Source organism: Mobula birostris, unplaced genomic scaffold (assembly GCF_030028105.1).
Source record: "Mobula birostris isolate sMobBir1 unplaced genomic scaffold, sMobBir1.hap1 scaffold_2205, whole genome shotgun sequence".
NCBI classification, from domain to species: Eukaryota; Metazoa; Chordata; class Chondrichthyes; order Myliobatiformes; family Myliobatidae; genus Mobula; species Mobula birostris.
The window spans coordinates 41894-64315 of record NW_027275253.1 but is presented as its reverse complement, the minus strand read 5'-3'; the positions used below and the strand labels follow the sequence as shown (position 1 = coordinate 64315).

General features: G+C 57.3%; 1 protein-coding gene across 2 annotated transcripts; it reads left to right on the top strand.

The window, feature by feature from the left end:
- The first annotated feature begins 420 nt into the window (after nucleotides 1-420).
- LOC140192702 (chloride channel protein-like) lies at nucleotides 421-18720 on the top strand. 2 transcript variants are annotated; one of them, XM_072250218.1, is made up of 11 exons: nucleotides 421-507; nucleotides 7645-7755; nucleotides 8580-8793; nucleotides 9388-9521; nucleotides 10790-10962; nucleotides 11384-11459; nucleotides 11838-11923; nucleotides 14066-14104; nucleotides 16429-16527; nucleotides 17653-17739; nucleotides 18516-18720. In XM_072250218.1, the coding sequence occupies exons 1-11, from the start codon at nucleotides 444-446 to the stop codon at nucleotides 18711-18713; spliced, it is 1281 nt and encodes a 426-aa protein (XP_072106319.1). In that variant the 5' UTR covers nucleotides 421-443; the 3' UTR covers nucleotides 18714-18720. The 2 variants fall into 2 exon arrangements, with proteins under 2 accessions (XP_072106319.1, XP_072106320.1); XM_072250219.1 differs by having other exon boundaries at nucleotides 479-507; nucleotides 7666-7755.
- Nucleotides 18721-22422: the final 3702 nt, after the last annotated feature.

Genomic DNA, 22422 nt, shown 5'->3' with positions numbered 1-22422 from the left:
TAACATTCCAGCTCCTATACTCAATACTTTGATTAATTAAGGCCAATGTACCAAAAGCTCTCTTTATGACCCTATCTACCTGTGACGCCACTTTTAGGGAATTTTGTATCTGTATTCCCAGATCCCTCTGTTCCACTGCACTCCTCAGTGCCTTACTATTATCCATCTCTGTCTCTCTCCTCCCGTCTCTCTCTCCCCTCCCGTCTCTCTCTCCCCTCCCATCTCTCCCTCATCCCTCTCTCCCTCTCTCAGCTCTCCCACCTCTCCCCACCTTCTCAAATCCTCTCCCCTTCCCCCCTCCGCATCTCCTCCCCATCTACCCCTTCCCCCTCCTCCTCCTCTCCCCCCTTTCTCTCCCTTCTCTGCACCCTCCCCCTCTCCCGTCTCTCCCCCCTCCCCGCTCCCCTGTTTGACATCTCCTGCTGCCTCTTCCCTAGTTTTGGATGGCAGCTGTGGCCTGCACGATGCCCATTCCCTGCGGAGCGTTCATCCCCGTCTTCAACATGGGTGAGTACCGTTACTCCCTCCCCTCCCCTCCCCTCTGCCTCCCCTGCCCCCTCTCCGGGTGCATCCGGGCTGCGCCCGCGATCGCGGACACGGGCCAGCCCGCCGTCCGCACCTCTCCCTGCCAGCCCCCTCAGAGAGACCCCCACCCACCCGTCCCGGACACTCTCTCTCCCCCCCCTCCAGCGGGCCGGGGGACGCAGCAGCCTGAAAGCACATCCCAGGAGGTCAGGGGGCAGCTTCTACCCCGCTGTTATCGGACGACCGAACGACCCTCCTCCCCCCCGCCCAGTACGATGAGGCAGATTCTGCCCCTCTTTCTGTTATACTCTTCTGGGAAACTTTAACAGGCAGAGAGAGGAGACAGAACGGCGGGGAGGAGCGATTCAGGAACAGCTTCTTCCCCTCTGCCTTCCAAATCCCACAAGCACGTTGAATCTTTGGAGCCCACCTCAGTTTTTCTAATACATAGTATTCCTGTTTTTGCACCTCAACAGGGCGGAACTGATTTACTTCTTTATTATTATGTTTTATTTTCTTTATTATTATGTTTTATTTTCTTTATTATTATTTTTTTCTCTCTCCGCTAGATTATGTATGGCAGTGAACTGCTGCTGCTGAGTTAACAAATTTCACGTCACATGCCGGTGAAAATAAACCTGATTCTCATTCCGAGAGGGAGAGAGATTAGACTAGATTATGAGGACACTCAGTCCTCTTTTATTGTCATTTAGTAATGCATGCATTAAGAAATGATATAATGTTCCTCCGGTGTGATATCACAGAAACACAAGACAGACCAAGACTAACACTGACAAAAACCACATAATTATAACATATAGTTACAACAGTGCAAAGCAATACAGTAATTTGATGAAGAACAGACCATGGGCACGGTAAAAAAAAAAGTCTCAAAGTCTCTCGAAAGTCCCATCGTCTCACGCAGACGAGAGAGGAAGAAAAACTCTCCCTGACAGACAGACGGAGACAGGGAGAGAGGGAGAGAGACAGACGGAGACAGGGAGACAGAGAGACAGGGAGAGAGGGAGGGAGACAGACGGAGACAGGGAGAGAGGGAGGGAGACAGACGGAGACAGGGAGACAGAGAGACAGGGAGAGTGGGAGGGAGACAGACAGAGACAGGGAGAGAGGGAGGGAGACAGAGAGACAGGGAGAGAGGGAGATAGAGAGACAGGGAGAGAGGGAGGGAGACAGATGGAGACAGGGAGAGAGGGAGAGAGACAGACGGAGACAGGGAGACAGAGAGACAGGGAGAGAGGGAGGGAGACAGACGGAGACAGGGAGAGAAGGAGGGAGACAGAGAGACAGAGAGAGAGGGAGGGAGACAGAGAGACAGGGAGAGAGGGAGATAGAGAGACAGGGAGAGAGGGAAGGAGACAGATGGAGACAGGGAGAGAGGGAGGAAGACAGACAGAGACAGAGAGACAGGGAGAGAGGGAGATAGAGAGACAGGGAGAGAGGGAGGGAGACAGATGGAGACAGGGAGAGAGGGAGGGAGACAGACTGAGACAGGGAGACAGAGAGACAGGGAGAGAGGGAGGGAGACGGAGACAGGGAGAGAGGGAGGGAGACAGACAGAGACAGAGAGAGGGAGACAGACAGAGACAGAGAGATGGAGAGAGGGAGGGAGACAGACTGAGACAGAGAGAGGGAGACGGAGAGAGGGAGACAGACAGAGACAGAGAGACGGAGAGAGGAGAGAGGGAGGAAGACAGACTGAGACGGAGAGAGGGAGACAGGGAGAGAGAGAGGAGACAGGACGGAGACAGGGAGAGACGGAGAGGGAGAGGGAGGGAGACAGACGGAGACAGGGAGAGAGGGAAGGAGACAGACTGAGACGGAGAGAGGGAGACAGGGAGAGAGGGAGGGAGACAGACGGAGACAGGGAGAGAGGGAGGGAGAAGACAGACTGGAGACAGAGAGACAGGAGAGAGAGGGAGGGAGACAGACGGAGACAGGGAGAGAGGGAGGGAGACAGACAGAGACAGAGAGACAGGGAGAGAGGGAGATAGAGAGACAGGGAGAGAGGGAGGGAGACAGATGGAGACAGGGAGAGAGGGAGGGAGACAGACTGAGACAGAGAGACAGGGAGAGAGGGAGGGAGACAGACGGAGACAGGGAGAGAGGGAGGGAGACAGACAGAGACAGAGAGAGGGAGACAGACAGAGACAGAGAGACGAAGAGAGGGAGACAGGCAGAGACAGAGAGACGGAGAGAGGGAGGGAAACAGACGGAGACAGGGAGAGAGGGAGGGAGATGGAGACGGAGAGAGGGAGACAGACAGAGACAGAGAGACGGAGAGAGGGAGACAGACAGAGACAGAGAGACGGAGAGAGGGAGGGAGACAGACAGAGACAGGGAGAGAGGGAGGAAGACAGACTGAGACGGAGAGAGGGAGACAGGGAGAGAGGGAGGGACACAGACTGAGACGGAGACAGAGAGACGGAGAGAGGGAGGGAGACAGAATGAGACAGGGAGACAGAGAGACAGGGAGAGAGGGAGGGAGACAGACGGAGACAGGGAGAGAGGGAGGGAGACAGACAGAGACAGAGAGACGGAGGAGGGCGAGGGAGACACAGAGACAGAGAGACAGGGAGAGAGGGAGACAGAGAGACAGGGAGAGAGGGAGGGAGACAGACGGAGAGGGAGAGAGCGAGGGAGACAGACTGAGACAGGGAGACAGAGACAGGGAGAGAGGGAGGGAGAAGACGAGACAGAGACAGAGAGACAGGGAGAGGAGAGAGGGAGACAGATGGAGACAGGGAGGAGGGGAGGAGGGAGACAGATGGAGACAGGGAGACAGAGATAGAGAGGGGGGAGAGAGATAGAGAGAGTCAGAGATGGGGAGAGAGATGGGGAGAGAGTTAGAGAGAGAGACAGAGGATAGGTGTGACAGATTCAGAGACAGACAGAGACAAAGTGAGACAGAGAGAGAGTTGCAGAGGGGGAGTGTCAGAGAGAGAGAGGTTGCGAGATTCGGAGACAGGGACAAGGTTGTTGAAAATTGCTTTTTCTTCTTGTCACACGTGCTGAGGAGAACTGAAAGCCTGCTCATAGAGATCATTTCACCACGTCAGTATCTCGGGGCAGGCGAGGGAAAACAGCAACAGAACGCAGAATGACGGGTCACGGTTACAGGGAGAGTGCAGTACAGACAGGCAATACGGTCGTGAGAGTTGGAGTCACAGGTAGACGGGGACCCCGGGGAGTGTTGTGGAACAGAGGGACCCAGGGGTACAGGGACCGGTTCCCTGGACAGGCGAGGAGTCACAGGTAGACAGGGACCCCGGGGAGCGTTGTGGAACAGAGGGACCCAGGGGTACGGGGACACGGTTCCCCGAAAGTGGAGTCACAGGTAGACGGGGACCCCGGGGGGAGTGTTGTAGAACAGAAGGACCCAGGGGTACGGGGACATGGTTCCCTGAAAGTGGAGTCACAGGTAGACAGGGACCCCGGGGAGCGTTGTGGAAGAGGGAACAGGCGGTACAGGGACAGGTAGACGGGGAACCCAGGGAGCGTGTGTAGAACAGAGGGACCCAGGGGGTACAGGGACACGGTTCCCTGAAAGTAGAGTCTCAGGTAGACGAGGACCCCGGGGAGTGTTTGTGGAACAGAGGGACCCAGGACAGTACAGGGACAGGTAGACGGGGGACCCCGGGGAGTGTTGTGGAACAGAGGGACCCAGGGGTACAGGGACACGGTTCCCTGCAAGTAGAGTCTCAGGTAGACGGGGACCCCGGGGAGTGTCGTGGAACAGAGGGACCCAGGGGTACGGGGACACGGTTCCCTGAAAGTGGAGTCACAGGTAGACGGGACGGTGAAGAAGGCGTTCGACACGCTGGCCTTCATCAGTCAGGACACTGAGTACGGGAGTCGGGGGGTCACATCCCAGTCGTACGAGACGTCGGTGAGGCCGCACTGGGAGTACGGTGTTCGGTTTTGGTCGCCCCGCTGTAGGAAAGATGCCGCTGAGCTGGAAAGAGTGCGGAGGGGAGATTCACGAGGATGTTGCCGGGACTCGAGGGACTGAGTTACGGAGAGAGGTCGGGCAGGTTGAGAGGGGTGCAGGGGTGACCTTACAGAGGTGTGTAAAACCACGTGGGGCACAGATCACAGAATTGGCGTTGATTTGTCCTCTACCTCTCCCCTCTGCTGCCTCTCTCTCCCGCCCTCCTCTCCCTCACTTCTGTCTCTTACCCCTATCTCTCTGCACTCTCTCCTGCCCTCCCTCTGTGTCTGTCTTACCCCTCTCTCTCCGCACTCTCTCCTGCCCTCCCTCTGTGTCTGTCTCTTACCCCTCTCTCTCCGCACTCTCTCCTGCCCTCCCTCTCCCTCCTCTCTCCTCCTCCCTCCTCTGTCTGTCTTACCCCTCTCTCTCCGCACTCTCTCCTCCCCTCTCTCTATCCTCTCTCTGTGTCTGTCTTTCCCCTCTCTCTCCGCACTCTCTCCTGCCCTCCCTCTCCCCTCTCTCTGTGTCTGTCTTTCCCCTCTCTCTCCGCACTCTCTCCTCCCCTCTCTCTATCTGTCTCTTACACCTCTCTCTCCGCACTCTCTCCTCCTCTCTCTCTGTGTCTGTCTCTTACCCCTCTCTCCTCCGCACTCTCCTGCCCTCCCTCTGTGTCTGTCTTACCCCTCTCTCTCCGCACTCTCTCCTGCCCTCCCTCTGTATCTGTCTTACCCCTCTCTCTGCGCACTCTCTCCTGCCCTCCCTCTGTGTCTGTCTCTTACCCCTCTCTCTCCGCACTCTCTCCTGCCCTCCCTCTCCCCTCTCTCTCCCCTCCCTCTGTGTCTGTCTTACCCCTCTCTCTCCACACTCTCTCCTGCCCTCCCTCTGTCTGTCTTTCCCCTCTCTCTCCGCACTCTCTCCTGCCCTCCCTCTGTGTCTGTCTCTTACCCTCTCTCTCTCCGCACTCTCTCCTGCCCTCCCTCTGTGTCTATCTCTTACCCCTCTCTCTCCGCACTCTCTGCTGCCCTCCCTCTGTGTCTGTCTCTTACCCCTCTCTCTCCGCACTCTCTCCTCCCCTCCCTCTGTGTCTGTCTCACCCTTCTCTCTCCGCACTCTCTCCTGCCCTCCCTCTGTGTCTGTCTTTCCCCTCTCTCTCTCCGCACTCTCTCCTCCGCTCTCTCTATCTGTCTCTTACCCCCCTCTCTCCGCACTCTCTCCTGCCCTCCCTCTGTGTCTGTCTTACCCCTCTCTCTCCGCACTCTCTCCTGCCCTCCCTCTGTGTCTGTCTTACACCTCTCTCTCCGCACTCTCTCCTCCCCTCTCTCTGTCTGTCTCTTACCCCTCTCTCTCCGCACTCTCTCCTGCCCTCCCTCTGTGTCTGTCTCTTACCCCTCTCTCTCCGCACTCTCTCCTCCCCTCCCTCTGTGTCTGTCTTTCCCCTCTCTCTCCGCACTCTCTCCTGCCCTCCCTCTGTGTCTGTCTCTTACCCCTCTCTCTCCGCACTCTCTCCTCCACTCCCTCTGTGTCTGTCTTACCCCTCTCTCTCCCGCACTCTCTCCTCCCCTCCCTCTGTGTCTGTCTCTTACCCCTCTCTCTCCGCACTCTCTCCTGCCCTCCCTCTGTGTCTGTCTCTTACCCCTCTCTCTCTGCACTCTCTCCTCCCCTCTCTCTGTGTCTGTCTTTCCCCTCTCTCTCTCCGCACTCTCTCCTCCCTCTCTCTATCTGTCTCTTACCCCTCTCTCTCCGCACTCTCTCCTGCCCTCCCTCTGTGTCTGTCTCTTACCCCTCTCTCTCCGCACTCTCTCCTGCCCTCCCTCTGTGTCTGTCTTACACCTCTCTCTCCGCACTCTCTCCTCCCCTCTCTCTGTCTGTCTCTTACCCCTCTCTCTCCGCACTCTCTCCTGCCCTCCCTCTGTGTCTGTCTCTTACCCCTCTCTCTCCGCACTCTCTCCTCCCCTCCCTCTGTGTCTGTCTTTCCCCTCTCTCTCCGCACTCTCTCCTGCCCTCCCTCTGTGTCTGTCTCTTACCCCTCTCTCTCCGCACTCTCTCCTCCACTCCCTCTGTGTCTGTCTTACCCCTCTCTCTCCGCACTCTCTCCTCCCCTCCCTCTGTGTCTGTCTCTTACCCCTCTCTCTCCGCACTCTCTCTCCCCTCTCTCTGTGTCTGTCTTACCCCCCTCTCTCCGCACTCTCTCCTCCCCTCTCTCTGTCTGTCTCTTACCCCTCTCTCTCCGCACTCTCTCCTGCCCTCCCTCTGTGTCTGTCTCTTACCCCTCCTCTCTCCGCACTCTCTCCTGCCCTCCCTCTGTGTCTGTCTCTTACCCCTCTCTCTCCGCACTCTCTCCTGCCCTCCCTCTGTGTCTGTCTTACCCCCTCTCTCCGCACTCTCTCCTCCCCTCCCTCTGTGTCTGTCTCTTACCCCTCTCTCTCCGCACTCTCTCCTCCCCTCCCTCTGTGTCTGTCTTACCCCTCTCTCTCCGCACTCTCTCCTGCCCTCCCTCTGTGTCTGTCTCTTACCCCTCTCTCTCCGCACTCTCTCCTGCCCTCCCTCTGTGTCTGTCTCTTACCCCTCTCTCTCCGCACTCTCCTGCCCTCCCTCTGTGTCTGTCTCTTACCCCTCTCTCTCCGCACTCTCTCCTCCCCCCTCCCTCTGTGTCTGTCTCTTACCCCTCTCTCTCCGCACTCTCTCCTGCCCTCTCTCTGTGTCTGTCTCTTACCCCTCTCTCTCCGCACTCTCCTCTCCCCTCTCTCTATCTGTCTCTTACCCCCTCTCTCTCCGCACTCTCTCCTCCCCTCCCTCTGTGTCTGTCTCTTACCCCTCTCTCTCTGCACTCTCTCCTCCCCTCCCTCTGTGTCTGTCTTACCCCTCTCTCTCCGCACTCTCTCCTGCCCTCCCTCTGTGTCTGTCTCTTACCCCTCCCTCTCCGCACTCTCCTGCCCTCCCTCTGTGTCTGTCTTACCCCCTCTCTCCGCACTCTCTCCTCCCCTCCCTCTGTGTCTGTCTTACCCCTCTCTCTCCGCACTCTCCTGCCCTCCCTCTGTGTCTGTCTTACCCCTCTCTCTCCGCACTCTCTCCTGCCCTCCCTCTGTCTGTCTTTCCTCTCTCTCTCTCTCTCTCTCTCTCTCTTCCTGTCCCCCCCACCCCCACTCCCTGCACCGTCCCTGCGAGTCCAGGGGCAGCCTTGGGAAGGTTAGTTGGAGAAACGATGGCCGTCTTGTTCCCGGACGGGCTGCTGAACCAGGGAAAACTCTACCACATTCTCCCAGGAGGATATGCAGTGATTGGTGAGCGGGCCCCTCCCCGTCCCCGTCCGAACGACCCCTGGGTCAGGGAGGGGGCGAATCGGCCCGGGGTTCCCCCTCCCCGTCCCCGTCCGAACGACCCCTGGGTCAGGGAGGGGGCGAATTGGCCCGGGGTTACCCCTCCCCATCCCTGTCTGAACGACCCCTGAGTCAGGGAGGGGGTGAATCGGCCCGGGGTTCCCCCTCTCCATCCCTGTCCGAACGACCCCTGGGTCAGAGAGGGAGGGGGGGGCGAACGGTCCTGGGTTCCCCCTCCCCATCCCTGTCCGAACGACCCCTGGGTCAGAGAGGGAGGGAAAGGATGAATTGGCCCCCATCCCTGTCCGAACGACCCCTGGGTCAGGGAGGGAGGGGGAAGGGGGCAAATCGGCCCGGGGTTACCCCTCCCCATCCCTGTCCGAACGACCCCTGGGTCAGGGAGGGAGGGGGGGGCGAACGGTCCCGAGTTCCCCCTCCCCATCCCTGTCCGAACGACCCCTGGGTCAGGGAGGGAGGGGGGGCGAACGGTCCCGGGTTCCCCCTCCCCATCCCTGTCCGAACGACCCCTGGGTCAGGGAGGGAGGGAGAAGGGGGCAAATCGACCCGGGGTTACCCCTTCCCATCCCTGTCTGAACGACCCCTGGGTCAGGGAGGGAGGGGGGGGGCCAACGGTCCCGGGTTCCCCCTCCCCATCCCTGTCCGAACGACCCCTGGGTCAGGGAGGGAGTTGGGGTGGGTGGATATTCTGGTGTCTGGGTAGTGCGGAGAACGGGGGGGGGGGTCATTCCCACTATCTCTGACCCCATGCGCCCCGTCCCGTCCAACAGGAGCAGCCGCGATGACCGGGGCGATGACGCACACGGTGTCGACGGCGGTAATCTGCTTCGAGCTCACCGGCGAGATCTCCCACATCCTGCCCATGATGGTGGCGGTGATCCTGGCCAACATGGTGGCCCAGGGCCTACAGCCCAGCCTCTACGAGAGCATCATCCAGGTCAAGAAGCTCCCCTACCTGCCCGAGTTCAGCTGGGGACACCTCAGGTGGGAGAGCTTCGCTCTGTGTCTGACCCCGGGAGTGTGTGATGGGACGGTGCGGAGGGAGATTCACTCTGTGTCTGACCCGGGAGTGTGTGATGGGACGGTGGGGAGGGAGATTCACTCTTTGACTGACCCCGGGAGTGTGTGATGGGACGGTGGGGAGGGAGATTCACTCTGTGTCTGACCCCGGGAGTGTGTGATGGGACGGTGCGGAGGGAGATTCACTCTGTGTCTGACCCCGGGAGTGTGTGATGGGACGGTGGGGAGGGAGATTCACTCTGTGACTGACCCCGGGAGTGTGTGATGGGACGGTGGGGAGGGAGATTCACTCTGTGTCTGACCCCGGGAGTGTGTGATGGGACGGTGCGGAGGGAGATCCACTCTGTGTCTGACCCCGGGTGTGTGTGATGGGACGGTGCGGAGGGAGATTCACTCTGTGTCTGACCCCGGGAGTGTGTGATGGGACGGTGCGGGGAGAGATTCCGGTCCCGAGGGCCCTCGGTGCCAGGGTTGAAGTTCACCCCTGTATCAGCGAGCCTTGATGCTGCCCCCTCGGGGGCTAACCACCCCCGCCTCTCTCTCTCTCTCTGCCCGCAGCAAGTTCAACATATCTGCTGGGGACATAATGGTGCGTAATCTCTCCTTCGTCGCCTCGACATCCACCTACGGCGACATCCTGCGGGTCCTGAAGCAAAGCCGGCTGAACACCTTCCCCTTCGTCGACACCCCAGGTCGGTGGGCAGTCTGTCTCCCTCCTCCTGACCCATCCCCTCCACCTCCCCATCTCCTCGTCCCCTCCTCTTTCCTTCCCTCCTCCTGACCCGTCCCGTCCACCTCCCCATCTCCTCGTCCCCTCCTCTTTCCTTCCCTCCTCCTGACCCGTCCCATCCACCTCCCCATCTCCTCGTCCCCTCCTCTTTCCTTCCCTCCTCCTGACCCGTCCCCTCCACCTCCCCATCTCCTCGTCCCCTCCTCTTTCCTTCCCTCCTCCTGACCCGTCCCCTCCTCCTCCCCATCTCCTCGTCCCCTCCTCTTTCCTTCCCTCCTCCTGACCCGTCCCCTCCTCCTCCCCATCTCCTCGTCCCCTCCTCTTTCCTTCCCTCCTCCTGACCCGTCCCCTCCTCCTCCCCATCTCCTCGTCCCCTCCTCTTTCCTTCCCTCCTCCTGACCCGTCCCCACCACCTCCCCATCTCCTCGTCCCCTCCTCTTTCCTTCCCTCCTCCTGACCCATCCCGTCCACCTCCCCATCTCCTCGTCCCCTCCTCTTTCCTTCCCTCCTCCTGACCCGTCCCCTCCACCTCCCCATCTCCTCGTCCCCTCCTCTTTCCTTTCTCCTCCTGACCCGTCCCCTCCACCTCCCCATCTCCTGGTCCCCTCCTCTTTCCTTCCCTCCTCCTGACCCGTCCCCTCCACCTCACCATCTCCTCGTCCCCTCCTCTTTCCTTCCCTCCTCCTGACCCGTCCCCTCCACCTCCCCATCTCCTCGTCCCCTCCTCTTTCCTTCCCTCCTCCTGACCCGTCCCCTCCACCTCCCCATCTCCTCGTCCCCTCCTCTTTCCTTCCGTCCTCCTGACCCGTCCCCTCCACCTCCCCATCTCCTCCTCCCCTCCTCTTTCCTTCCCTCCTCCTGACCCGTCCCCTCCACCTCCCCATCTCCTCGTCCCCTCCGTTTTCCTTCCATCCTCCTTAACTCTACTCTCCCGCTCTCCCAAGTGCCCTCCTCCCTCCCTCGATCCCTCCGAGTTCTCCCTTCCCTCAATCCTTCCGAGTTGCCCCCTCCCTCCATCCCTTTGAGTTCCCTCCTCTCTCCATCCCTTTGAGTTCCCTCCTCCCTCCATCGCTTTGAGTTCCCCGCTTCCTCCATCCCTTCGAGTTTTCCCCTCCCTCGATCCCTCCGATTTCTCCCCTGCCTCGATCCCCCCGCGTTCTCCCCTCCTTCCCGCTGGTTGACCCGTGCCGGCCCGCGATGACGAGCCTCTGTCTGCCCTCGGCCCCCCAGAGTCGATGATCCTGCTGGGCTGCATCGAGCGGAGCGAACTGCGGGGCTTGCTCCTGCGGCAGGCCCAGGGGACCGCGGGGCTCCACGGCGGGACGGCCGGTGGCCGGGGGGCCGAGGGCGCAAAGACTCCCTCTGTCGTTTACATCGAGCAGGAGGACGGCGGCCTGCAGGAGGTACGGCTGGGGAGTTGAGGGCCGCGGACCGAGGAGTGGGAGGCTCGCGGACGGAGTGGGAGGCTCGCGGACGGGGGAGCGGGAACTCGCGGACGGGGGAGTGGGAACTGGCGGACGGGGGAGCGGGAGGCTCGCGGACGGGGGAGCGGGAGGCTCGGACGGGGCAGTGGGAGGCTCGCGGACGGGGCAGTGGGAGGCTTGCGGACGGGGGAGCGGGAGGCTCGTGGACGGGGGAGCGGGAACTCGCGGACGGGGGAGCGGAAGGCTCGCGGACGGGGGAGCGGAAGGCTCGCGGACGGGGGAGCGGGAACTCGCGGACGGGGGAGCGGGAACTGGCGGACGGGATTCGGAAGCCCAGGAACAAGGGAACGAGAGGGGCCAAAGTTGAATAGATCCTCACCGTTTTGTTTTCCATTCAAAGCGAGAAGGGCCAGATGTGGAGAAGAGCCGGTCAACGGACGAGACGAGGCCGTCGACCACAACTTACAACGCGAAAGGTGTGACTGAGGGGGAGAGATGTCCCACACCATCCCATCACACACTCCCGGGGTCAGACACAGAGTGAATCTCCCTCCGCACCGTCCCATCGCACCCTCCCGGGGTCAGACACAGAGTGAATCTCCATCCACACCGTCCCATCACACACTCCCGGGGTCAGAGACAGAGTGAATCTCCCTCCACACCGTCCCATCACACACTCCCGGGGTCAGACACAGAGTGAATCTCCCTCCGCACCGTCCCATCACACACTCCCGGGGTCAGACACAGAGTGAATCTCCATCCGCACCGTCCCATCACAAACTCCCAGGCTGACACTGGAGAACATGTCGCGTTGGGAGAGGAGTGGTGTCTCTGAATTGCGTCTCTCTCCACAGACCCGAAGCAGGCCGGACCGCAGACCACCCTGTGGAACATATTCTCTTCACTAAGACGGAATGCGCAGGAGGGGAACTCGGCGCAGGTCAAAACCCTGTCCCCACCCTCCGAGCCTTCGACCTCCTTTTCCCTGCGGCCGATTCTCTCTCACTCACCGTCTCCCCATCGCTCTCCAGAGAACCTGCCCTCCAGGTCCCTCCCTGACCCTCGCTCCCCCTTAGAGAGAGGGACTGAGAGACACCGGTCAGTGTACAGATCTCCCCCTGAGAGAGAGGGACTGAGAGACACCGGTCAGTGTACAGATCTCCCCCTTAGAGAGAGGGACTGAGAGACAACTCCCTGAATCTCACTAGCGACCCTCTCCCCCACATGCCCATCACCTGGGGTCTTTCGTTCTCCTTCTTGCCCACTTCATGCTCTCTCATCCAAGTTTCTCTTCCTTCCCTTCCCTCTCTCTCTCTCATCACAAGAGTCTCAGAGAGCGTGTGAGAGAGAGAGAAATATAGAGCATCATGGATAAGGGAGATATTGGGATATGTTGTCATCGTCACAGGGAGTTGGATGGTGTGAGATCACGTTGAGAGAGAGAGGAAGTACAAGCCCCTTGGCCAGTCTAGTTCTTCCCGACCTCCTAATCGGCCTTCTCCGATCGACGTGCACCTGGGCCATCCCCCTCCTGTCCCTGTACCCATCCAAACTTCCGGAGACGTTGAAATCAAGCCCGGCGGCTCGTTCCACCCTCTGAGTGAAGAAGTTCCCCTTGAACTTCTCACCTTTCACCCTTAACCCCTGACCTCCAGTTGCAGTCCCACCCGGCTTCAGGGGGGAAAAGCCTGCTTGCCTTCACCCTGTCTATACCCCTCATAACTTTGTATGCTTCCATCAAATCTCCTCTCAATCTCCAACGCTCCAGCAAATGAAGTCCAAGCCTATTCAGTCTTTCCTTTTAACTCACGTCCCCAGACCTGGCAATGGCATGTGAATTTTCTCTGCACTCTATCTGTGTCCTCTGGTCCAAGACTCCCCCACTACAGGAAACATCCTCTCCACATCCACTCTATCTGTGTCCTCTGGTCCTAGACTCCCCCACTATATGAAACATCCTCTCCACATCTACTCTATCTGTGTCCTCTGGTCCTAGACTCCCCCACTATATGAAACATCCTCTCCACATCCGCTCTATCTGTGTCCTCTGGTCCTAGACTCCCCCACTATAGGAAACATCCTCTCCACATCCACTCTATCTGTGTCCTCTGGTCCGAGACTCCCCCACTATAGGAAACATCCTCTCCACATCTACTCTATCTGTGTCCTCTGGTCCTGGACTCCCCCACTACAGGAAACATCCTCTCCACATCCACTCTATCTGTGTCCTCTGGTCCTAGACTCCCCCACTATAGGAAACATCCTCTCCACATCCACTCTATCTGTGTCCTCTGGTCCGAGACTCCCCCACTATATGAAACATCCTCTCCACATCTACTCTATCTGTGTCCTCTGGTCCTAGACTCCCCCACTATATGAAACATCCTCTCCACATCCGCTCTATCTGTGTCCTCTGGTCCTAGACTCCCCCACTATAGGAAACATCCTCTCCACATCCGCTCTATCTGTGTCCTCTGGTCCGAGACTCCCCCACTATAGGAAACATCCTCTCCACATCTACTCTATCTGTGTCCTCTGGTCCTGGACTCACGACGGAGAGAGGGGTGGATGCCTGGGGTGGTGGGAGAGGCAAATACGTTAGGGGCTTTTGAGAGATGTTTGGAGAGGCATGGGGATGTGAGGAAGATGGAGGGATGTGGACAGGTTGCAGGGAGGAGGGGATTCCTTTAGTTGCCTGTTTGATTGGCCATCTATTTGGTCTGTGTTCCCAAATGCCCTGCCGCCCGCTGATTAAACCCTGCCCTGGTGGGCCGAAGTGCCACGCCTCACACTCGCGTACATTCCAGTTCCACCCGCCACTTTTCAGCCCATTTTCCCAGCGGGTCCGGGCCCCTCTTTTCCTTTCCCTCTTGCCCTGCCCTCCCGTCCCCTCCCTCCGCCTCCCGTTCCCCCTCTCCCCCACCCTTTCGCCCTCTCTCTCGCCGCCGCACTCTCCGTCCCTCCCGCTCTGCGTCCTCCGGCTCACGGCCTCTCTCTCCCGCTCACTCCCGCTCGTTCCCGCGGTTCTCCCTCTTCCGCCCCCCCCCCCCCAGCTCTCTGATTCTCTCAAATTTATCCGCAGGAGCCATCCAACCTGGGAGGGAGTCTGAAGCTGGAAGAAGTGAGTTCTCTCCCTTCCCCCCGGGGGCCGATTCGGACCCCACTCCCTCTCTTCCCCAACCCAGGGATCGCTGGGGCAAAGACGGGGGAGGGGTGTGGGGGCGTCGTGGAATCCCTGGACTCCATAGGCACTCGTGAGATCACACTTGGAGTGCTGTGGGCAGTTTTGGGCTCCTTATCGTAGAAGGGATGTACTGACATTGGAGAGGGTTCGGAGAAGATTCAGGAGAACGATTCCAGGAATGAGAGGGCTACCGTATGAGGAACGTCTGGCAGCTCTTGGGCTGTTCCCTGGAGTTCAGGAGAATGAGAGGAGGGGGGATCTCATAGAAACATTCTGAATGTTATAAGGCCTGAACAGATATCATCATCATCATCATCATAATCATCATTATCATCATCATCATCATCATTATCATCATCATAATCATCATCATTATTATCATCATCATCATTATTATCATCATCATCATCATTATTATATCATCATCATCATTATTATCATCATCATAATCATCATCATTATTATCATCATCATTATTATATCATCATCATTATCATCATCATCATCATTATCATCATCATATTCATCATTATTATCATCATCATCATTATTATCATCATCATCATCATTATCATCATCATCATCATCAGGTGCCGTGCCCAGTTTGAGCTTTGACTGCCATGGCCCACGCACTCCTGTTTTGGGTCAAGTGGATCAATTCATTGGTATTCATTTCCAGTTCTCTGGCTGCTTTCTTCCCTTCAATCTTTCCCATAATCACCGTGCATTCTAACTCCTCTTTCCTAATCACATGTCCAATGAAGTCACGCTGCCTTTTCACGATCTCATACATTATTTCTCTTTTTGTGCTTGCTCTGTTCATGACATCCTCATTAGATATTCATTTTGTCCATGACATTCTTTGCATCCTCCTTAAAAAACCACATCTCTGCTGCTTCAATTCGTTTCCTCATGTTACTATCGTCCAACATTCTGAGCCATAGAACGTAACTGGATAAACGTAGCATTTCAGTACTCTGAGGCGGGTTGTCATGCCTAGTTTAGTGTTGGTCAGTATCCTCTTCATTCTCGTAAAGGTGTCTTTGCCATCCCTGTTCTTCTTTTGATGTCCAAGTCGCACCTGCCATCTGCTTCCTAAGTAGCAAAAGTTCTGTATTTGTTTTATGTCTTCCCCGTTTATTTTCAGCCTGCAGATAGGATTCTCCTTCTTTTAGATTAGATTAGATTATGAGAACACTCAGTCCTCTTTTATTGTCATTTAGAAATGCATACGTGCATTAAGAAATGATACAATGTTCCTCCGGAGTGATATCACAGAAAACAGGACAGACCAAAGACTAACACTGACAGAACCACATAATTATAACATATAGCTACAGCAGTGGAAAACAATACCATAATTTGATGAAGAGCAGACCATGGGCACGGTAAAAAAAAAAGTCTCAAAGTCCCGATTGACTTCCGAGTCCCCGATAGCAGGTGGCAAAAGGGAGAAACTCCCTGCCATAAACCTCCAGACACCGTCAACTTGCCGATGCCTTGGAAGCAGCCGACCACAGCTGACACTGAGTCCGTCCATCCGAAAACTCCGAGCCTCCGACCAGCCTCTCCGATATAGCCTCCCGAGCCCCATCCTCTGCCGAGTGCCTTCGACCTCGCCCCGGCCGCTGAAACAAGCAAAGCCGAGGATTCGGGGCCTTCAGCTCCGGAGATTCCGGTTACCACACAGTAGCAGAGGCAGCGAAGCGGGCATTTCAGAAGTTTCTCCAGATGTTCCTCCGAACTCTCACATCCCTCTCCATCAAATCAGAATTGTGCACGGTCCCCTACTTGACAGATTACAGATATCACCATACATTGCCTTTTTTGCAATTGATAGATAGACCCATTTTTGCACTTTCTTCAACAATTATAATTAGATGAGATATGGCACAGTTATTTCCCATGGTGGGGGAGTCTAGGACAAGAGGGCATGACTTCAGGATAGAAGGGCATCCTTTTAGAACTGAGATGGGAGAAATTACTTAGTCAGAGGGTGGTAAATCTGTGGAATTTGTTGCTAAGAGTGGCAGTGGAGGCCAAGTCATTGGGTGTATTTAAGGCAGAGATAGACGGGTTCTTAATTAGCCAGGGCATCAGAGGGTATTGGGGTGAAGGCAGGGGAGTGGGGATGACTGGAAGAATTGGATCAGCCATGATTGAATGGCGGAGGCAGACTCGATGGACTGGGTGGCCTACTTCTGCCCCCCGCATATCTTCCGGTCTTATGACAGTTTCGGACATAACTCGCACTTTCCCAGGTGATCGGGTGGGAGAGGAGAGATGTCACCGTCAGCTTTGAAACCTGTCGAATCGACCCCTCGCCCTACCAACTGGTCGAAAAGACGTCTCTTCAGAAGGTGAGTACTGTGTCGGCCAATTGAATTGTCTTCATTTCTTACATCCCTCGCAGGCGTGAGGAGTAATCTTTCTGTCGCACCTCCGTCTCAATGTGCAACTTAGCGTAGTTTGAAATACTTTTTTATACTTTATTGTCGCCAAACAATTGATACTAGAACGTACAATCATCACAGCGATACTTATTGTCATTTCAACCATAACTGTTGGTACAGAACACAGTAAAACGAAACAACTGTAACGCTGAGTTATATTGGCTCGTATATGTCGAGGGGAAATCCCGCCCAGCACCGGCCTGAACACTTCCCACGGAGTCGGTTGCCGCCCGAATTAATCCCAAACATCGATCATCAGCCAGCGCACCCAATACGTTTTACCAAACACACTTTGTAGATATTACTAAGTGTATGAAATTAATATAAATTCAATACGGAAAAGGAAGTAATGGGGGGGATAAAAAGGTGCCAGGCTTATGAAAGTCCAAGTTCTTCGTGCACAACCGTTGGAGCTCAATGAATTCCTGGCGACCACCCGGATCCTGTCGAATCACGGCTCGGACCACCCGGAGTGATCGACGGGGGACTTTCGCACGTCCGCCGTCCTCCCCGTCTCTCCTCCGACTCCCCGCCAAAAAACCCCCGTTCCCAGTCCTATGAGACAGGATTATCGCTCGATAAAAACTATAACGTGAATCCGCATTGGTTAATAGCGCCCTGCTTTCTGTATTAAGCCAAGCAAATGTCTAGCTGGAGACTTCCTCAGCGATTTAACATAACAAAGAAGCCATTTTAAATTAACATACAAGAAAAAAGACCCTGTACGCGACGTTTTCCAGGACCATGGTGCTATGCGAAATGATACAAAAACTACACTGAACGGCAAAAGGAAAAAAAACAGAAAAAACTACGCTAGACTACAGACCTACCAGGGCTTGCATAAAGTGCACAAAACAGTGCAGGAATAATAAACAAGACAATAGGCACAGTAGACGGTATAGCAGGTTGGTGTCAGACCGGTCTCTGGTATCGAGGAGTCTGGTGGCTTGGGGGAAGAAACTGTTACATGGTCTGGTCGTCAGAGCCCGAATGCTTCTCAATCTCCCTCCTCTCCCCCCCCCCCCCCCACAGACGCACACCCTCTTCAGCCTCTTGGGACTGGACCGTGCCTACGTCACCAGTCTGGGGAAGCTGGTTGGGGTGGTGGCTCTGCGCGAGGTGAGTGCAGCCCTGCCCGGTCGGGGAGCTCCCTGTCCGCCCCTCGACGCGCTCTCCCCCCCCCCCCCCACCACCGTTCGGAACGCGTCCCCGGGATCTCACTCCGCAAATCCGTCCCCCGACGCGCGATTTCCGCATCCGTTTCCCTGCCCGGCCCCCCTCTCTCCCCACACACTTTGTTTGCCTGCTGGCTCCCCACTCTCACCCCTCCTTTCTCATCCGATCTCGCCCCTCCTCTGCCCCGTCTCCACTCTCTCACCCGCTCCCCCGCTCTTTCCCCAGCTTCCTCGCATCTCTCCGCCGTCGCTCTCCCCACCTCTCCCTCCCTCCCCTGCCCCTCTCTCACCCTCCCTCCATCTCCCCTCTCTCTCCCTCCCCCTCTCTCTCCACCGCCCCCTCTGCCTCCCACTTTACCTGGCCGCTCCTTCACCCCCTCCATCTCCCCTGCCCCCTCCCTCTGCCCACCCCCTCCATCACCCCCTCCCTTTCAATCCACCCTCTCTCTCCCACCTCCCACTCTCTTCCCCTGCGCCCTCTCTCTCCCCTCTCTCTTCCCCTCCTCCTCACTGCCCAACCCCTCTCACTCCCCTCCTCCCACCCTCTGCCCCCTCTCGCTGTCTCTCCCGCTCCCTGTATGTCTCCACTACCCCTCTGTCCCCCTATGCTACCTCACCCCACTCTCTCTCCTTCCCTCCCTCCATCTCTCTCCCCCCACTCTCTCTCTCTCAACCCCTGTCTCTCCCCCCTCCCTCTCTAACCACCCTCTGTTCTCACAGATCCAGTCTGCGGTGGAGGGCACGTCCCAGAAGGGGCTGCGATTCCGACCCCCACTGGCCAGTTTCCGTGACACCCAGGAGACTCGCACGTCCGGCCGCCTGCAGACCGCTCAGCGGGCGTCTCCCGGGTCCCGCACTGGCTCCCCGCTGTCCCGGAGCACGGCGCTCCCAGACGGCGCCACGCAGACGGCTGTCTGAGATGCAGGGAGGGGGCGGGTGGGTGGGGTTGGGGGAGGGAGGGGGCCTGAGGAGATGGACCGCGCGAAGTTTTGTAAATCTATTATAAACAGATAGAAAGAGAGAGTGTATGAGTTATTCTCTGAGAGAGAGAGAGAGAGAGACACTGGTCAGTGTACAGATCTACCCCTGAGAGAGAGGGACTGAGAGACACCGGTCAGTGTGCAGATCCCCCTGAGAGAGAGGGACCGAGAGACACCGGTCAGTGTACAGATCTCCCCCTGAGAGAGAGGGACTGAGAGACACCGGTCAGTGTACAGATCTCCCCCTGAGAGAGAGGGGCTGAGACACCGGTCAGTGTACAGATCTCCCCCTGAGAGAGAGGGACAGACAGACACTGGTCGGTGTACAGATCTCCCCCTGAGAGAGAGGGGCTGAGAGACACCGGTCAGTGTACAGATCTCCCCCTGAGAGAGAGGGACTGAGAGACACCGGTCAGTGTACAGATCTCCCCCTGAGAGAGAGGGACTGAGAGACACCGGTCAGTGTACAGATCTCCCCCTGAGAGAGAGGGACTGAGAGACACCGGTCAGTGTACAGATCTTCCCCTGAGAGAGAGGGACTGAGAGACACCGGTCAGTGTACAGATCTCCCCCTGAGAGAGAGGGACTGAGAGACACCGGTCAGTGTACAGATCTCCCCCTGAGAGAGAGGGACCGAGAGACACCGGTCAGTGTACAGATCTCCCCCTGAGAGAGAATGGCTGAGAGACATCGGTCAGTGTACAGATCTCCTCCTGAGAGACACCGGTCACTGTACAGATCTCCCCCTGAGAGAGAGGGACTGAGAGACACCGGTCAGTGTACAGATCTCCCCCTGAGAGAGAGGGGCTGAGACACCGGTCAGTGTACAGATCTCCCCCTGAGAGAGAGGGACAGACAGACACTGGTCGGTGTACAGATCTCCCCCTGAGAGAGAGGGGCTGAGAGACACCGGTCAGTGTACAGATCTCCCCCTGAGAGAGAGGGACTGAGAGACACCGGTCAGTGTACAGATCTCCCCCTGAGAGAGAGGGACTGAGAGACACCGGTCAGTGTACAGATCTTCCCCTGAGAGAGAGGGACTGAGAGACACCGGTCAGTGTACAGATCTCCCCCTGAGAGAGAGGGACTGAGAGACACCGGTCAGTGTACAGATCTCCCCCTGAGAGAGAGGGACCGAGAGACACCGGTCAGTGTACCGATCTCCCCCTGAGAGAGAATGGCTGAGAGACATCGGTCAGTGTACAGATCTCCCCTGAGAGAGAGGGACTGAGAGACACCGGTCAGTGTACAGATCTCCCCCTGAGAGAGAGGAACTGAGAGACACCGGTCAGTGTACAGATCTCCCCTGAGAGAGAGGGACTGAGAGACACCGGCCAGTGTACAGATCTCCCCCTGAGAGAGAGGGACCGAGAGACACCGGTCAGTGTACAGATCTCCCCCTGAGAGAGAGGGACTGAGAGACACCGGTCAGTGTACAGATCTCCCCCTGAGAGAGAGGGACTGAGAGACACCGGTCAGTGTACAGATCTCCCCCTGAGAGAGAATGGCTGAGAGACATCGGTCAGTGTACAGATCTCCCCTGAGAGAGAGGGACTGAGAGACACCGGTCAGTGTACAGATCTCCCCCTGAGAGAGAGGGACTGAGAGACACCGGTCAGTGTACAGATCTTCCCCTGAGAGAGAGGGACTGAGAGACACCGGTCAGTGTACAGATCTCCCCCTGAGAGAGAGGGACTGAGAGACACCGGTCAGTGTACAGATCTCCCCCTGAGAGAGAGGGACCGAGAGACACCGGTCAGTGTACAGATCTCCCCCTGAGAGAGAATGGCTGAGAGACATCGGTCAGTGTACAGATCTCCCCTGAGAGAGAGGGACTGAGAGACACCGGTCAGTGTACAGATCTCCCCCTGAGAGAGAGGAACTGAGAGACACCGGTCAGTGTACAGATCTCCCCTGAGAGAGAGGGACTGAGAGACACCGGTCAGTGAACAGATCTCCCCCTGAGAGAGAGGGACTGAGAGACACCGGTCAGTGTACAGATCTCCCCCTGAGAGAGAGGGACTGAGAGACACCGGTCAGTGTACAGATCTCCCCCTGAGAGAGAATGGCTGAGAGACATCGGTCAGTGTACAGATCTCCCCTGAGAGAGAGGGACTGAGAGACACCGGTCAGTGTACAGATCTCCCCCCGAGAGAGAGGGACTGAGAGACACCGGTCAATGTACAGATCTCCCCTGAGAGAGAGGGACTGAGAGACACCGGTCAGTGTACAGATCTCCCCCTGAGAGAGAGGGACAGAGAGACACCGGTCAGTGTACAGATCTCCCCCTGAGAGAGAGGGATTGAGAGACACCGGTCAGTGTACAGATCTCCCCCTCAGAGAGAGGGACTGAGAGACACCGGTCAGTGTACAGATCTCCCCCTGAGAGAGAGGGACCGAGAGACACCGGTCAGTGTACAGATCTCCCCCTGAGAGAGAGGGACGGAGAGACACCGGTCAGTGTACAGATCTCCCCCTGAGAGAGAGGGACTGAGAGACAGCGGTCAGTGTACAGATCTCCCCCTCAGAGAGAGGGACTGAGAGACACCGGTCAGTGTACAGATCTCCCCCTGAGAGAGAGGACCGAGAGACACCGGTCAGTGTACAGATCTCCCCCTCAGAGAGAGGGACTGAGAGACACCGGTCAGTGTACAGATCTCCCCCTGAGAGAGAGGGACTGAGAGACACCGGTCAGTGTACTGATCTCCCCCTGAGAGAGAGGGACTGAGAGACAGCGGTCAGTGTACAGATCTCCCCCTCAGAGAGAGGGACTGAGAGACACCGGTCAGTGTACAGATCTCCCCCTCAGAGAGAGGGACTGAGAGACACCGGTCAGTGTACAGATCTCCCCCTGAGAGAGAGGACCGAGAGACACCGGTCAGTGTACAGATCTCCCCCTGAGAGAGAGGGACTGAGAGACACTGGTCAGTATACAGATCTCCCCCTGAGAGAGAGGGACTGAGAGACACCGGTCAGTGTACTGATCTCCCCCTGAGAGAGAGGGACTGAGAGACACCGGTCAGTGTACAGATCTCCCCCTGAGAGAGAGGGACTGAGAGACACCGGTCAGTGTACAGATCTCCCCCTGAGAGAGGGACTGAGAGACACCGGTCAGTGTACAGATCTCCCCCTGAGAGAGAGGACCGAGAGACACCAGCCAGTGTACAGATCTCCCCCTGAGAGAGAGGGACTGAGAGACACCGGTCAGTGTACAGATCTCCCCCTGAGAGAGAGGGACTGAGAGACACCGGTCAGTGTACAGATCTCCCCCTGAGAGAGAGGACCGAGAGACACCGGTCAGTGTACAGATCTCCCCCTGAGAGAGAGGACCGAGAGACACCGGTCAGTGTACAGATCTCCCCCTGAGAGAGAGGACCGAGAGACACCAGCCAGTGTACAGATCTCCCCCTGAGAGAGAGGACCGAGAGACACCGGTCAGTGTACAGATCTCCCCCTGAGAGAGAGGACCGAGAGACACCAGCCAGTGTACAGATCTCCCCCTGAGAGAGAGGACCGAGAGACACCGGTCAGTGTACAGATCCTGACCTGCATCTGAGAGTCCTGGGTGGTGAATACTTGACCCACATCTGCCACTTCGGATGGGAATGTCTGGACCATTCCTGGCCCTCCAGAGTGATAACATCTGG

Bases quoted from the DNA above. Each gene is read 5' to 3' on its own strand.
- LOC140192702 (XM_072250218.1), top strand. From the start codon at position 444: ATGGCAGCTGTGGCCTGCACGATGCCCATTCCCTGCGGAGCGTTCATC. The intron at 10,963-11,383 runs GTACGGCTGGGG...TTCCATTCAAAG, and splicing joins AGGACGGCGGCCTGCAGGAG to CGAGAAGGGCCAGATGTGGA. The intron at 11,924-14,065 runs GTCAAAACCCTG...ATTTATCCGCAG, and splicing joins AGGAGGGGAACTCGGCGCAG to GAGCCATCCAACCTGGGAGG.